The sequence below is a fragment of the Diaphorina citri genome, unplaced genomic scaffold (assembly GCF_000475195.1).
Source record: "Diaphorina citri unplaced genomic scaffold, Diaci psyllid genome assembly version 1.1 scaffold135, whole genome shotgun sequence".
Lineage (NCBI taxonomy): Eukaryota > Metazoa > Arthropoda > Insecta > Hemiptera > Psyllidae > Diaphorina > Diaphorina citri.
In genome coordinates, this window is record NW_007377572.1 from 143,469 (window position 1) to 158,786 (window position 15,318).

At 38.5% G+C, this 15,318-nt stretch overlaps 1 protein-coding gene across 5 annotated transcripts in view; it reads left to right on the forward strand.

Annotated features, from left to right (window-relative positions):
- The window catches only part of LOC103504830, a 110,387-nt gene extending 95,348 nt beyond the window's left edge, over positions 1 to 15,039 (forward strand). For all 5 annotated transcript variants that reach the window (XM_026820296.1, XM_026820299.1, XM_026820297.1 and 2 more), the window contains exon 5: positions 14,734 to 15,039. In XM_026820296.1, coding sequence (XP_026676097.1) covers positions 14,734 to 14,996 — 263 coding nt within the window. In that variant the 3' untranslated portion in view covers positions 14,997 to 15,039. The remainder of the gene's footprint in view (positions 1 to 14,733) is intronic.
- Positions 15,040 to 15,318: the final 279 nt, after the last annotated feature.

Genomic DNA, 15,318 nt, shown 5'->3' on the forward strand with positions numbered 1-15,318 from the left:
TCTCGGATCGCGATGATCTATGTAAAGCGTGATGAGTACATTGGCTTGCATTTGACCACTGGGCATATCTACGAGTGTGATGCCGGGTGAAATTTATTCAGACCAAGTCCTTGATCATGATCACCTATGACAAGTTGTTTTGGATTTGAAGATGGATTGCTTTAAAGTCGGATCCACACTATTCTAGCCTAGCTTGTGTTATAGAAGAATGAGCTGGAGGTGGACGCGATGGACCGACGCGAAAGACCTTTAAAGCGGATTTTTGAGGTCTTTCAGCATTTTTAGGAGGCGCTCTGAAGGTCTGGTGAAGTTGAATGAGGGTGAGATCAAATTCTTTACGACTATTAAACCCAATGGAGAGGCTATCCAAGACCACGAACCCAGAGCTAACGGTAACTCCCGATGCACCTAAATGTTCACAGTACCAGAAACCAGTGGTAATAAATAATACCAAACTCACACGGAGAACCTGTTCTCAGTCATAAAACTGCAGTAAAAGTGTACACACAAACAAACATACCTTCTAATGGGCTCATAGTGGTACGCATAAATAATTCAATGAGGTAAATTATAGGGATTGAGTAACTGGAGGTACCGTAATAATGAGCTACCTCGAAAGAACTTATTGAGATCGGCAATTAGCAAAACGATCTATTCCCAACTGATGAAGGCTTTCCAAAACAGATGTTCTAATGAAATTCTTAGGGCTGATGCAATTTTTATAAAACTTAAAAGTATCTTTTCTCAATTGAGGTAATGAAAAGTGGTAACAAATAATCTCCGCCTTCGCTTGAATCCTAGCTCCGTAGGTACCTACGAAAATCGCTATGGTACGTACATAGATCGCTATCACAATCAATTTGAAAGTAATCTCTCCCATTAGTCCCTTTTTGAGATCTTCTCAGGACGAGATCATTTAGGGGACTGATGCAATTTTTATAAAACTTTACTCATCATTTGAAAAGTATCTTTTCTCAATTGAGGCAATGAAAAGTGGTAACAAATAATCTCCGCCTTCGCTTGAATCCTAGCTCCGTAGGTACCTACGAAAATCGCTTTGGTACATACATAGATCGCTATCACAATCAATTTGAAAGTAATCTCTCCCATTAGTCCCTTTTTGAGATCTTCTCAGGACGAGATCATTTAGGGGTCGAAGTAAAGTATTCAGGATCAGGATCGTTATTTTTAGAAGTTAGAAGCAATAAAAAGAGGATTACACGGAATTATATCGATAAAAAATACATTTTTTCAAAGCATGAAGAAAAATATGCTACGTGGTGGGTGGCTATTGTATTCGCTGTACAAAACATCAATTTCTGAACTATGGTAATGTGTTTCACTGCTTTCTATTATTTGCCCGCAAAATAGCAGCGTCAATTTGTGAACGTCGCGACGTGAATAATGAAACAAAATCTGAAAAGTGAAATGAATCATGAAATGAAGTATGACAAGTGAAAGCCACACGTCTTGAAGTATTGCACGTCTTGTTACGGAGATGGTCAGTGGTCAGGTGTTGCCACACATTTCCCACACACTGTATAGGTACGAGTATCTCGGATCGCGATGATCTATACAGGGTGTCCCGCGAACGACTGTACAACGCTTGAGGGTTGATGCAGGACCTAAAGGGCTACCAGAAAAAGCTATCTGGACAGATCCGATTTTCAACAGGGGCGGAGTTATGACATAGATGGGGCTGCGATTTTCCTTTTGGGAAAACCTCTCTGGCCGGAATGGACGAATAAATGTCCACAACTTGTATTACTTATTTACTGATGAATTTGCTGTGAAAATGTGTATTTGATCGGACATTTGCAAAGAATTTTCCTGCAAAGAAAACTTTAGTATACTGTCATACAGGTTTAGTTTTTATGTAACAGAACTGAATGCATACCTATTTAGCTTTACAGCAACTGGCACTGATTTCCTCCTCTAATCACTGACCTTAAAAGTCACCATGCATGTCCGAAACATGATAAAGAAGTTTAGTATGTATGGGTCTTGTGTATTTTGATTATTATGCAAACTCCATTATTACCAAACAATTTTTTCCTTCTTCTTGTTTTTTTTTTTTTTTTTTTTTTTTTTTTTTTTTTTTTTTTTTTTTTTCTTTAATTGCTCCAGCTCAGATATCCCACCATTACAGTATCAGTAGTTATAGTTACCAAGGGAGTTGACTGGATTGCAGTTCAAAGTCGCTTGCAACTAGCACAACCACAAGACTTGTGAAAAGTGGTTTCTTTCTTCTTTTTTCTAGCATCTGATTTTTTGCTATCAATATGGAATTCCTGATTTGCTTTGCGTGTAGATAATTATTGTTTGAGATGGAAATTGTTGGCAAATTTTTAGTCACGATGATCTTATAACAGTGAAGATAACATTGTACTCAAAAGAACGGAAGATCCAAAAATCTACTTCAATTGGGTGTTTTTTTTTTCCCTGTCGTCCGAAATTTCTTGTCCGTCCGTTCAAAGGCTGCTGTAGCAAAATAAATAAATTAAATAAATAAATTTTGCATTTTAATGTTGCCAGATTTTTGGTCTAGCGTTTCTTGGAGTGCGGCACCTATTGCTGATTTATCCGCTCAAAGGCTGTTTCTCCTCTCCAAGTCTAGACCTCCCTATTACTCACAGCTAACAATATCCTCCATTTACCGCTCCCTGTCTGGTACACCGGTACTGAACGGGTCTCTCGATTCATTGCTAGCAAGGAAATTCAGTGAAATTCCTCAAGATTGTTATAAACTGGGGTTTAGCAATCACGTCTCTGGTGCATGTCTCTGATTGGACGATTGTTTGGTTGCATTTTATTAGTGTGCTTGTTGCTTGTTTAGTTAATTGCTCCTGCTCAGATATCCCACCATTACAGTATCAGTAGTTATAGTTACCAAGGGAGTTGACTGGATTGCAGTTCACTCAAAGTCGCTTGCAACTAGCACAACCACAAGACTTGTGAAAAGTGATTTTTTTCTTCTTTTTTCTAGCATCTGATTTTTTGCTATCAATATGGAATTCCTGATTTGCTTTGCGTGTAGATGGAAATTGTTGGCAAATTTTTACTTAGTCACGATGATCTTATAACAGTGAAGATAACATTGGCCTCAAAAGAACGGAAGATCCAAAAATCTACTTCAATTGGGTGTTTTTTTCCCTGTCGTCCGAAATTTCTTGTCCGTCCGCTCAAAGGCTGCTGTAGCAAAATAAATAAATTTTGCATTTTAATGTTGCTAGATTTTTGGTCTAGCGTTTCTTGGAGTGCGGCACCTGTTGTTGATTTATCCGCTCAAAGGCTGAGGAAGATTGAGGCTAGGAAGATTGGGGTTCAACCCCAATCATCTCCAAACATTACCTACATAAGTTATGTATAAAATTATAAATGTGTGAAGTAGTGAAGTACATATTGAAAAAGTAATTTGTACTCAGTTCTACTTAGTTTCACACGTTTGTTCATAGGCTTATCAGTGGACATAATCACACTTCATACACTATTGATACTTATCAACATTCCTCTCACATGACACATGACTAATCAACATGATTGACTTAAGTAATGGTCGCCGTGCTAGGAAATATACCGGAGAGTATGTATATTGGATGAAATTATGACTATAATATGTACATTGTATTCGCACAAAATACATATGTTATATATAGGTTATAGGTAATAGGAACAGTTTTACTTTTTAGTCCGTCCTTCCTTTGTTGTTACAATAGTAATAACTAGTGGTTCTGTGAACTGTAGACCTCACTCAGATTCTTTTGCCTAAGTTGAGACTTTAATAATAACGTCCTTTCATATCGACAGTCTGTTGTTGTTTAACTTGGTACCTATTTGAATTTTGGACAAATTTATGATTTAGAAAAATGTCCTGCTTTGAAAAAATGTCTTCTGGGTAATTCTACATATGAATGGGTAACCCTACGTAATACATAATTATGTATCAAAACAGAAATAAAACTATCTACACGTCTTATGTAGGTACCTATATCTAAGAAAAAGTAGGTACATAGGTAATGATTTTCTTTAACCACGCTCGATTAAACTACGGGCTAAAAAATTCCCGGAGGGACGGACCCAGCTTGTTTTATTACTAATAATGAAAAAGTATTGCAATCGGTCCAAATTTTCAAAATCGGAAAATGGGTGGAAATAATGAGGTCCCCCGGTTCCTAAAAAGTGATTTCTAGCCTAATATAACAGTTTGGTACAGTTTCATATCTATTACGGTTCTTCATGGAAGGTATAGGTAGCAGACCATTGAAGAAAAGGATGGATGCAAATAAGCAAACTTTAATTTGAAAAGGAAAAGTTTTCTGCGTTCTGCCTGTTTCCTTGTTTCGACATAATTATGACCATCCCATCCTAATAATATGTAATCTACGATTTTTCCATTATTTTTTCTAGATATTGTTTTCCTTCTCTGATTATTGCACTTTTGTACTTGATAAATTTTTCCAAGTACTTAACGAAATGATTCATTAGAATTTAAACTACCAAAGTGAACGGTATAATAACAAAATAGGTGCTCTAATGTTATTTTCGTGTTACCTTCAATAACTACCTATACTTTGTCAAGTATTGAATGAGAAAGATATGTTATCAGGCTATCACTTATCAAGTCATCAGAGAAAGTATATACAATGACATATCAAATGAATTCCCTTTGATAAGTAGCTAAGTACGTACCTTTGGTCACGGTTGGTCGAAATTAAATCCTTTTAGATGTCAGATTTGATTCCCCCATCTCTCTCTCTCTCCCTCCCTCCCTCCCTCCCTCCCCCCCCCTCTCTCTCTCAAGAAACTTTACTGGTTAGTTTTTGGACTCTGGGCTCTATTGGTCCCTTGAATGAGTCCTTCATTGACTTCATTCGTTGTCCACAAATCTTCGTTCACAGGTTCTCCAGTAACTCCTTAGTTTTGAAACCTAACCTAAAACTCCCAAGTTTGTCAATCAATATTTTATCGTGTATTTTATACAAAGTATGTTCTTAATTTGTCTCCCAGTTTTTAACACCAAACTTTTGATTCTTTGTTTCAGGGAGCTGGTCCAGCCGGTGGTTCGAATCCTCCCCAACCATTTTTCCCGCAAGGTTTACCGCCCGGGTTTCCCCCTTTCCCTCATGGGACGCCCCTACAGCCGGGAGTCCTAGCCAGTCACATACCCCCTACACAACAAGGTAAGCCAGAATTTGTTCTTGGGCGTATTTAAATTTTCCTTTGGGGAAACGGACCACTGGGAATTTGACCTCGGCTCCATTCAGTTTCTATTGGAGAAGTAGTCAATTTTCAGGTCAGTTTCCTGCTTTCCTGAAGGAAAAGTACCATTTGTCTTAAGTTAATCTATCCTGGTACATTAAGGGCAACATTGTCATCTTTTTTTTTTTTTTTTTTTTTTTTTTTTTTTTTTTTTTTTTAGGGGAAAAGGCCCTCCCCGGAAATAGTGGGGCCTCACGGGGGTTTTTTTTTTTTTTTTTTTTTTTTTTTTTAGTTTTGACGGGACAATGGCCTTCACGGCAATATGATGGCCTAACTGGGGACATCATTGTGTCCTGAGGGCAACATTGTCCCCCCTCTAAAAATAAGAAACTGGGGTGGCCAATGTCCATGATACCCTTCAGTTTATCGTACTTGTTTTTTCGGGCTGAAGAAATTGGCATATCTTGGTTAGTAAAACTTTTTTTTTTTTTTTTTTTTTTCACCGGGTGGAGAAAATGGCATATTTTGGTTTTTAAAACTTTTTTTTTTTTTTTTTTTTGTCAGCCTAGTTAGCTTGGTAGCGCGTCCGCCTTGTAAGCGCTAGGCCGTGGGTTCGATTCCCACACGGGGCGGATTTTATCCTGATAGGATAATATTCGTTCTCGGAACGGCTGGGTTTCTCCTATCCTGTCTTCCTTCTCTCTTCGATTTTTCGGACGATAAGACCTCCTTAGCAGTTACAGTTCCCCCTGTCAAACCTCTTAAAAAAATAAAAAAAATAAAAATAAAATCGTGATATGATTGGGTGGAAGATGATTCTCTCGATGGAGAAAACTGTTCCAGCCAATCACAGATATACTAATGAATCTAATTTGTGTAAATCACTTTGTCCCCAGCCAACCACAGATCTACATGACTATAGTTTGTAAACTATTTTTTCCAGGTCATTCCCCGCCCCCAGGGCTCAATTTCCACAAGGACGAGCGGACACAGAAGCAGTACAACAAGCTGAAGAAGAAGCTCGAGCAGAAACAAATGAAGGGGGAGAACAACATTCTGCACTCGACGCCTCCCCTGAGTCCTAGGAAAGGTAAGTTTTGAACAAAATGTTGTTTAGAATATTTTTATTATATTGATTAGTCCAAATAATGCCGACCCTGTCTGAACGGGAACATAATTACATTGCCATATCAGCTAGTGAAAACTAGGCCAGTGAGAAGTTGTCTACTGTCACTAATGGGCTAATCTGGTCTTATGCCTGCCACTCGCTCAGACCGCCAGACCGCGGTCTCACGGAGCTAGGTCTGTCAGACCGTCTGAACGTTTGTGGCAAAAAAAAGTTCGAGACCCAGGTCTTTCAGGTCTGAACGTGAGTGACGGACATTAACCGTTCAATTACAGCACATTCTTGAGGGAAAAAATTCGTCATTTTAACCTCCTTGCTCCTCACCCCTAAACGCCATCAGTATTTCGTCCTTCCCTTCTCTCGTACCTACACCCTCGCTTAAAGTTCTAAATTTGGAAACAAATTTCCAAATTCGTCTCAGCTTCTTGATAAGCGATCCCCTCTCCCTGCCTTTGTGGCCTCCTCTTTCTTTTCTTTTTCTCTTCAGTTTTTTACAAAACTTTTTTTTCTCTTACCCCTTTATCCTTCCAATTTTCCTCTTTTCGTTTCTTTCTTCTTCCTTCTTCACCCATTATCCTTCAAATTTTACCGACGCTATAACCGGTCTTAAAATAACGACTGAAGTGTTATCTAAAAGTTTCTCGCTCTGAGTTCATAGGTCGTCGCGACAAATTTCAAGATCAGAGCTCATTCGTGTGAGAAAATTTGAAAAAAATCCCCCCAAAACCAGTTTTTTGGCTTTATGGTTCTCTGGACAAAATTTGCACCACCACTTTCGTGTTCCTGGTAAAAAGACCTTTAATGTGATGTATAAGTCGACCAGGTTTGGATAAGTCCTTCTATGGGGACAGACTGACTGACGACACCGAAGCGAATACAATAGCCCGTCCAATATCTTTATTATTATTATCATCATCGTAGTAATAAAGGAAGGACGGGCTAAAAACACACACACCAACAGTAGCACTGACAGCACTGTTACTGCTGTGAACAGATGGGACTGGCTTTATGGTTCTCTGGACAAAATTTGCACCACCACTTTCATGTTCCTGGTAAAAATAGCTTTAAGTTGATATCTATATATGTAGGTCGACCAGGTTTGGATAAGTCCTTCTATGGGGACAGACAGACAGACTGACGACACCGAAGCGAATACAATAGCCCGTCCACTGTACCTTTTTTATTATTATTATCGTAGTAATAAAGGAAGGACGGGCTAAAAACACACACACCAACAGTAGCACTGACAGCACTGTTACTGCTGTGAACAGATGGGACTAATAAAGTCAGCAATAAAGAGGTTCCTTAATTAGCACGTTTTTCCATCCACACTGATAAGGCAACATATGTTTAGATGAGGCCATGCTACCACGTCAGCCCCTCAGTCAGTCATGTTTGTGAATTTGGCCAGCTCACAACTAGCAACTAGTGTTATCAGAGACGTGGAAATTGGACGGTTCTGCTAGTCTGTTGGAGTGTGCTAGAAGTTAGCATGAAGGAGGCTGAAAAAAAGGTTCTGTCCAGGGGGGTGAGTTATAAATAGCAGTATTCGATTATGTGACTTTTTTATAGTCAACATGGCTGAACCAATGAGATTGTCAGATTCCGCTTTGTGGAGCTAGTGTGAACGTCCGAAGAGGAATCTCATTGGTTCAGCCATGTGAACTATGAAAAAAAGTCACATAATCGAATACGGCTAATATTATGGATAGGTGATATTTTATTATGTTGTGTTTATGTTACTGCTTTTGGCTGTACTAGGTTTATTTTCATTTCGGGAAACTTTCGGAACCCATTCTGATGGCGCACCATCTTGAATTTCCTATGGTTTAGTACAGTCTACAGGCGCCATTTCAGTTCCCAAAAGAGAACTGGTGGTTCGGCCTAGCGCTGACAAGGTAGATGCGCTACCAACCAAGAAAACTAGGCTGAAGGGGGAAAATGAAAAAGATTAAAAACTCTTTGACAACAGAACTTGAAACTATTTTTCACACAAAAACAGAATCAATTAGCTTTATTGGTGGTATAGAACGGCTTTAGAAAATATCTTCAAAAGCAGTTAGCTTGAGATACAAAATAATTCAAAAAGCATTCGTCTATGATGTTTAATATCTAGGATCTACGTAGGTACTAGCTCTAAGGTTCTTTGCTAAGGTCTTATTTTCCCGAAATCGAAGAGAGAAGGAAGACAGGATAGGAAAGAGCCAGCCGTTCCGAGAACGGTTCAAGACAAAATTCGACCAGGGCGTTACAAGGCAGACGTTCTACCAACCAAGCTAAGTAGGCTGGCTCTAAGGTTCTAATTATCATAAAGAAGAAAGAAAAGACACAGAGACAGAGATGTCAATGGTCGTATTCGATTATGTGACTTTTTTTATAGTCAACATGGCTGAACCAATGAGATTGTCAGATTCCGCTTTGTGGAGCAAGTGTGGACGTCCGAAGAGGAATCTCATTGGTCAGCCATGTGAACTATGAAAAAAAAAGTCAATCGAATACGGCTAATGTTATGGATAGGTGATATTTTGTTACGTTGTGTTTATGTTACTGCTTTTGGCTGTACTAGGTTTATTATCATTTCGGGAAACTTTCGGAATCCATTCTGATGGCGCACCATCTTGAATTTCCTATGGTTTAGTACAGTCTACAGGCGCCATTTCAGTTCCCAAAAGAGAACTGGTGGTTCTATTTCCGAAAGTTTCTTGAAAGGAAAATACACCTCAACCTGTTATCAGACCCATAAAATGAGACCTTGTTTAGACTGCTGGGGTAAAGAGACTTTTTAGTCTCATTCGAGCAGAATAAACAAGGTATATTATTCTATTGACTGCTGTGTTTTCTCTATCGAAAGCACTGCCTATATCACAAACTGTGACGCTGTGCATCTAGCATTGCAATAGTGAGGTCTTGTGCAGTGCAAATAATATAATATGTGTTGAGTTCTACTGGTGGGGGTTTTAGTCTTGGCGTTAATTGACTCATAATAACGTCGTGGTCTGGCCTCAGTACGCTCTCATTCTTCACTGCATTCCACATTTGAGAAAGTTCTTTGCTTCTATTCATTATACAGGATGTATGAAAAGATTGAAGAGTCTCTGTATACAGTGTGTCGATCTGTGAGTATCCAAGTTTTCGTAGTCAAGAACCACCTTTGATATTTATCCGGGGATCATGGGATTGAAATAGATTCATAGATGGGAATTGCCCGCAAAATAGCAGCGTCAATTTGTGAACGTCGCGACGTGAATAATGAAACAAAATCTGAAAAGTGAAATGAATCATGAAATGAGAAGAAAAATTGCAAGTTTTCTTGAAATAATAAATGCTTCATTTACAAAATAAGTACATGAATAAACTAGATAGGTAGATGTATCCCTTATTTTACGGAGTTGAAATTAGATGTAAGTGTAAGTAAATTGATTTTCCCAGTCTAGGTATGTAGGTATTTGAAACCATTGTACATTCACTAAGCATGAGAAATTAACAATTTTGAAAACAAGAATGTATCTAGGTATCTATCTCCCTTTTGAGTCTGGTGACAGTTCTCCTTCTTGTGATTCCATTATCCCTTAATTCCTTGACTTTACAGCTTTCTACCTTCATCTTCTCACATTCCTTCTGAATTATATTTCTTCATTTTATCGAGACAATATTAATATATCAGTCGTCCATTTATTGCGCGAGATGATTCCATTATCCCTTAATTCCTTGACTTTACAGCTTTATACCTTCATCTTCTCACATTCCTTCTGAATTATATTTCTTCATTTTATCGAGACAATATTAATATATCAGTCGTCCATTTATTGCGCGAAAGTCTATGTAAGTAATAGGTATTTGAAACCATTGTACATTAACTAAGCATGAGAAATTAACAATTTTGAAAACAAGAATGTATCTAGGTATCTATCTCCCTTTTGAGTCTGGTGACAGTTCTCCTTCTAGATGATTCCATTATCCCTTAATTCCTTGACTTTACAGCTTTATACCTTCATCTTCTCACATTCCTTCTGAATTATATTTCTTCATTTTATCGAGACAATATTAATATATCAGTCGTCCATTTATTGCGCGCTAACTCTTGTTTTACCTTGTTGTTGTTTGCTTTTATTTTGCGTGCTATGTTCGCAATGTACTCCGTTCTTGTATATTTCTCACTGACAGAAAGTAGTTCAGCAGAGTCAATATCCCAAGTCGCAGTTATAGCGTCTACTTACCTCTGTAGAATATTCTCTCCATTGGATTGGTTGGTTCGGTGTTTGTTTTGTTGGTATTTGGATTGGTATGTTGTGAAAGTACACAGCAGGCTATATGTCCTTGAGAATAGGACTTGGAGTTCTCAGAAATATGTTTTTATTTCTCTCTCTCTTTCCTTCTAGTTCTGTCTTGCTGACTGTCTCTTACCAGTCTTACCATTTACCAACACTAGCTCGCTGTGGTGTTTGTTCATTTTAACGGTGCCTATTTGGGCTGGCTGATGGCTTTGTTCTGTGCCTTTATTTGTGTTCAAGGTGTACATTAAGATCATCTGATCGTATGCTCAACTAGGTATTTCCCTTCTCTCAATTTCCTGTCCGCCCGGAAAACAATAATTGGACTACCCCTTCCCTAGTCCCTAGATATAACTTTCTTAGGACATATGCCTCCAGAATGTCTCTCAAGTCCAAGGTGGCTTTCACTTCTATCTACATGTCACAATTTTCTCCTCTTAGGTATTTCCCTTCTCTCAATTTCCTGTCCGCCCGGAAAACAATAATTGGACTACCCCTTGCCTAGTCCCTAGAAATAACTTTCTTAGGACATATGCCTCCAGAATGTCTCTCAAGTCCAAGGTGGCTTTCACTTCTATCTACATGTCACAATTTTCTCCTCTATAAAAATAAAATCGTGATATGATTGGGTGGAAGATGATTCTCTCGATGGAGAAAACTGTTCCAGCCAATCACAGATATACGAATCATAGATGGGGCTGCGATTTTCCTTTTGGGAAAACCTCTCTGGCCGGAATGGACGAATAAATGTCCACAAGTTGTATTACTTATTTACTGATGAATTTGCTGTGAAAATGTGTATTTGATCGGACATTTGCAAAGAATTTTCCTGTCTTAAGACCCTTTGGTTGGCTCATGAGATTCCTATAGAAAACCTTAGTATACTGTCATACAGGTTTAGTTTTTATGTAACAGAACTGAATGCATACCTATTTAGCTTTACAGTAACTGGCACTGATTTCCTCCTCTAATCACTGACCTTAAAAGTCACCATGCATGTCCGAAACATGATTAAGAAGTTTAGTATGTATGGGTCTTGTGTTTTTTGATTATTATGCAAACTCCATTATTATCAAACAATTTTTTCCTTATTATTGTTTTTTTTTTTTTTTTTTTTTTTTTTTGCTTTTTGTACTCACGGGTACTATTGTAATTATTTTTTGATAAAAATCGTGTGCCTGATTTCGTTTTTCCAAGATAACAGTATCAAAGGTGCGGTCTAAATCCAAGCAAAAGCCCAGCTTTTCCAAGTGAACAGTGTCAAAGGTACAGTCTAAATCTAAGCAAAAGACCAACTTTTCAAGATTCCAAGTTCACATTATCAAATGAGCAATCTAGATCTAAGTAAAAGATCATCAAACATAAATTGAAATTTTAAACCTATGGTACAAATAACATAATTATCTGGTATTAAAAAAACTTAAGCTTAAGACTATTCTCAACTTTAGTCCAACACCTAGAATTCCCACTTAATCCCAAATCCTAAGGATTATTGAGACTTGAGTTTGCATTTTTACTTTTTACACATACATGTCCAAGGCATAAAGAAACTTTGGTGGTTAGTTTTTGGACTCTATTGGTCCCTTGAATGAGTCCTTCATCTTCATTGACTTCATTCGTTGTCCACAAGTCTTCGTTCACAGGTTCTCCAGTAACTCCTTAGTTTTGAAAACTAACCTAAAACTCCCAAGTTTGTCAATCAATATTTTATCGTGTATTTTATACAAAGTATGTTCTTAATTTGTCTCTCAGTTTTTAATACCAAACTTTTGATTCTTTGTTTCAGGGAGCTGGTCCAGCCGGTGGTTCGAATCCTCCCCAACCATTTTTCCCGCAAGGTTTACCGCCAGTTGTTGTTTATATTATTATTATTTTACATGTTTATTTAAATAGGAGTTATAACAGTCCCACCTCGGTGTTTATATTCGCAATGATGGAACTAAGGACATCCATACATGTCTCATTGGACTTTTAGTTCCTTTCTCCCTTCTCTCTGACTCTTTTTTCCCTTTCTCAAACTCTTTTTCCCTCTTTTGCTGAAGACGCTTAGTCTCTTCTAACCTCTTTCGCAAACTGTGAGCGTTCCTTTCCCTTTTCTCCTGCTCTATCTTGTTCCTGTCCTCCATTTCCCATTCTGTCTAGTTCGTACAGAAGGTAATAAGGTTATTGCATCCTCGGAAGAAGGGAAAAGGGAGCTAGGTTGTGTTAGGATATACAGAAGGGAGAGTTGATACGAACGGAGTGTTAGGGAGCAAGTGGGGGATTTCTAAGACAGGCGAAAGTCACCCGTGTAGAAATGTAGGTACTTTTGAATTTGAATATATGGAAATTTTGACTTCTCTATCAAACCTCTAAAAAAAAGCTGTGTAAGATGAAATACCTAGTCTAGGATGGTCGTTTTGAAACTGCATTTTATCTAGTGTATGATTTATTGATTTTTCCAAAATATCTCGCGGAACCCTTGCCGTCAGCTCGCGAATTTTGACTCTTTTCTGTTTCTCTATTTTCCTCATTCCTTTCCCCCTTTATCCCCTTCCCCTCCATCTCCAAGATTCTATGAAATTCTCATTCTCACTAAAGTAAAGGCCCGTTCACACTTTTCGTTCGGAAAAAAAGTCGTGTCGTGCGTAGTGGGAACACTGTCATTTAATTTACATTGCCTACCGGACACTCGGGAAAAAAATCGGATGAAACTCCCATGTGGGAACGGGCCTTAGCGTCTGGCAGCTTGTAAGGTCGCACCGGTATACAAGTAGAGTATCTCTTCATATTAATTTCGAAATGTAAACAACGTGCTTGTTTACATCAGGCAATCGGCATGGGTGTCTGGTAAACATTTTTCCATTGCTACTTTGCGCCTATGTGGAATCCATTAACAGTTTTTTTTTGTTTTTTTGTTGTTTTTTTTTTTTTTTTTTTTTTTTTTTTTTTATACCTCAAAACCATTCGTCCTGTGCTTTGAACCATGGCACTCGGCAATGAGGATTCCTATTATTTCAGTAGGAAAATGGAAACATCATGTATAGGAACAAAAAACAAAACACGGAGTACCATCAGCACCGTGTATTCGAAAGGTTCGTCCACACTAGATTAGGCTGGGGAAGATCGATATCGACTATAAACACGCCGTCCACACTTGGTGTACTTTCCTCTCAGGAAACGTAAGTAGCCGATTCCGATAGACGCAGGGCTGCCCAACCGGTCGATCGCGGATAGATTTCAAATCGATTGCGACCAGCACACCCAGCAGTGTTTGAACTTGCCAATATCATCTTACACACCCGATTACTCTAAACTTGTCTCTCATTAGGTCTCTCATTGGATAAGTTGATCACAAGACTGTATTGCAAATTCAAGTCGATCTTCCTCTGAAAGTTTGGGCACTAGGGCGATAGAGCCCCATCTTGGAATTCCTATATGTTTTAATGCAGGTCCCATTTCAGTTTCCAAAAGAGAACCGGTTCCGTTTCTGAAAGTTTCCCGAAATGAAAATACATACACCTTTGATATCCATGTTGTTTGACTCAGTGAAGCGTCGACTGACACGTCCACCCGGCAATAGACACAGTATGGATTCTGCTTAATACTTCCTCGCTAAAATATGTACATAATTATCATTTGCCTGTTGAATAATACAGCGACATGTTGTTTTTCCCTCGCTAACTACCTAACTTGACAGTGACCGAAAAGTGAATGTGTTAGTCGGCGTTTAGTGGATGAGCATAATTACCTGGAATGCATAATTAGACCACAGACCATGTAAATTGAATCATTTATTTACCAACGAAATCCGAGGACTAGCTCAACATTTTAGCAACTAATTTGCCTAATTATTTTTATATGTATGAGTATAATTAATTTCAAGTCGCTCTCTTTTAAGATACCTTGCTACAGTTGAGTTGCTACCCTGGAATCAAAATTTTCAGACCTCAACTTTTTTCCGAGGCATGGAATTTTATCTTCATTTATTTGAACATTTGACCACATAATAATGGAGCTCTAAGGTCTAAGGGTTAGGTGGTAGAGAACTCCTTCGGCGTTAACCTCGCCTAGTGGTTACCTTCCATTCAAGATTATTCGTATTATTGTGTTTGTTTGATTTTCTCTAATATTGTTCTACTTTTCTCCAATTTCCAGGGCCGGTGACCGTTCCCATGGTGTCGACCAACTCCTCGCCTCCCATAGCCATGCCTGTCCAAGTCCCCCATGGTCACGTGGTGCAACAAATAGTAGACGAGTCGGGTACCCTGAGGCATGTGATTCTAAGTCCCCAACATCCGCCCCTGGTGCCGCTTCCCCCACACTTCGTAAGTTACCCCGGTTTACCCTATTTAACTCTTTTCTTTTTTGCTGGCGCTTTTATGGCCGAACCACTGAGAAGAGTTAACATGTTAACATAGTGTCAAGGGTTTCTCTGACGTCACCCATTTGATTTACGCAGAACAGCATTTCGTAGACTCTAGATTTAACTAAAAACTCTCTGTGGTAAGTTCGGGCTTTAAAGGCATTGCCTGATTGCCTCCAATAATTCTATAGGCACTTTTTTTTTTCTCACTTTGAACTTTTCAGCTTGGTATGAAATTTAGTCATAGGTGGAAGAAGTCATAGGTCTCAGAGTTTGGAAATCTGATATAAACAAATATTATTGATTAGTATTGTCGGACATTGAAACCATTAAACCTGAAATGTTTAGTGCTATGTCCGCTGTAAGGAATACATTGG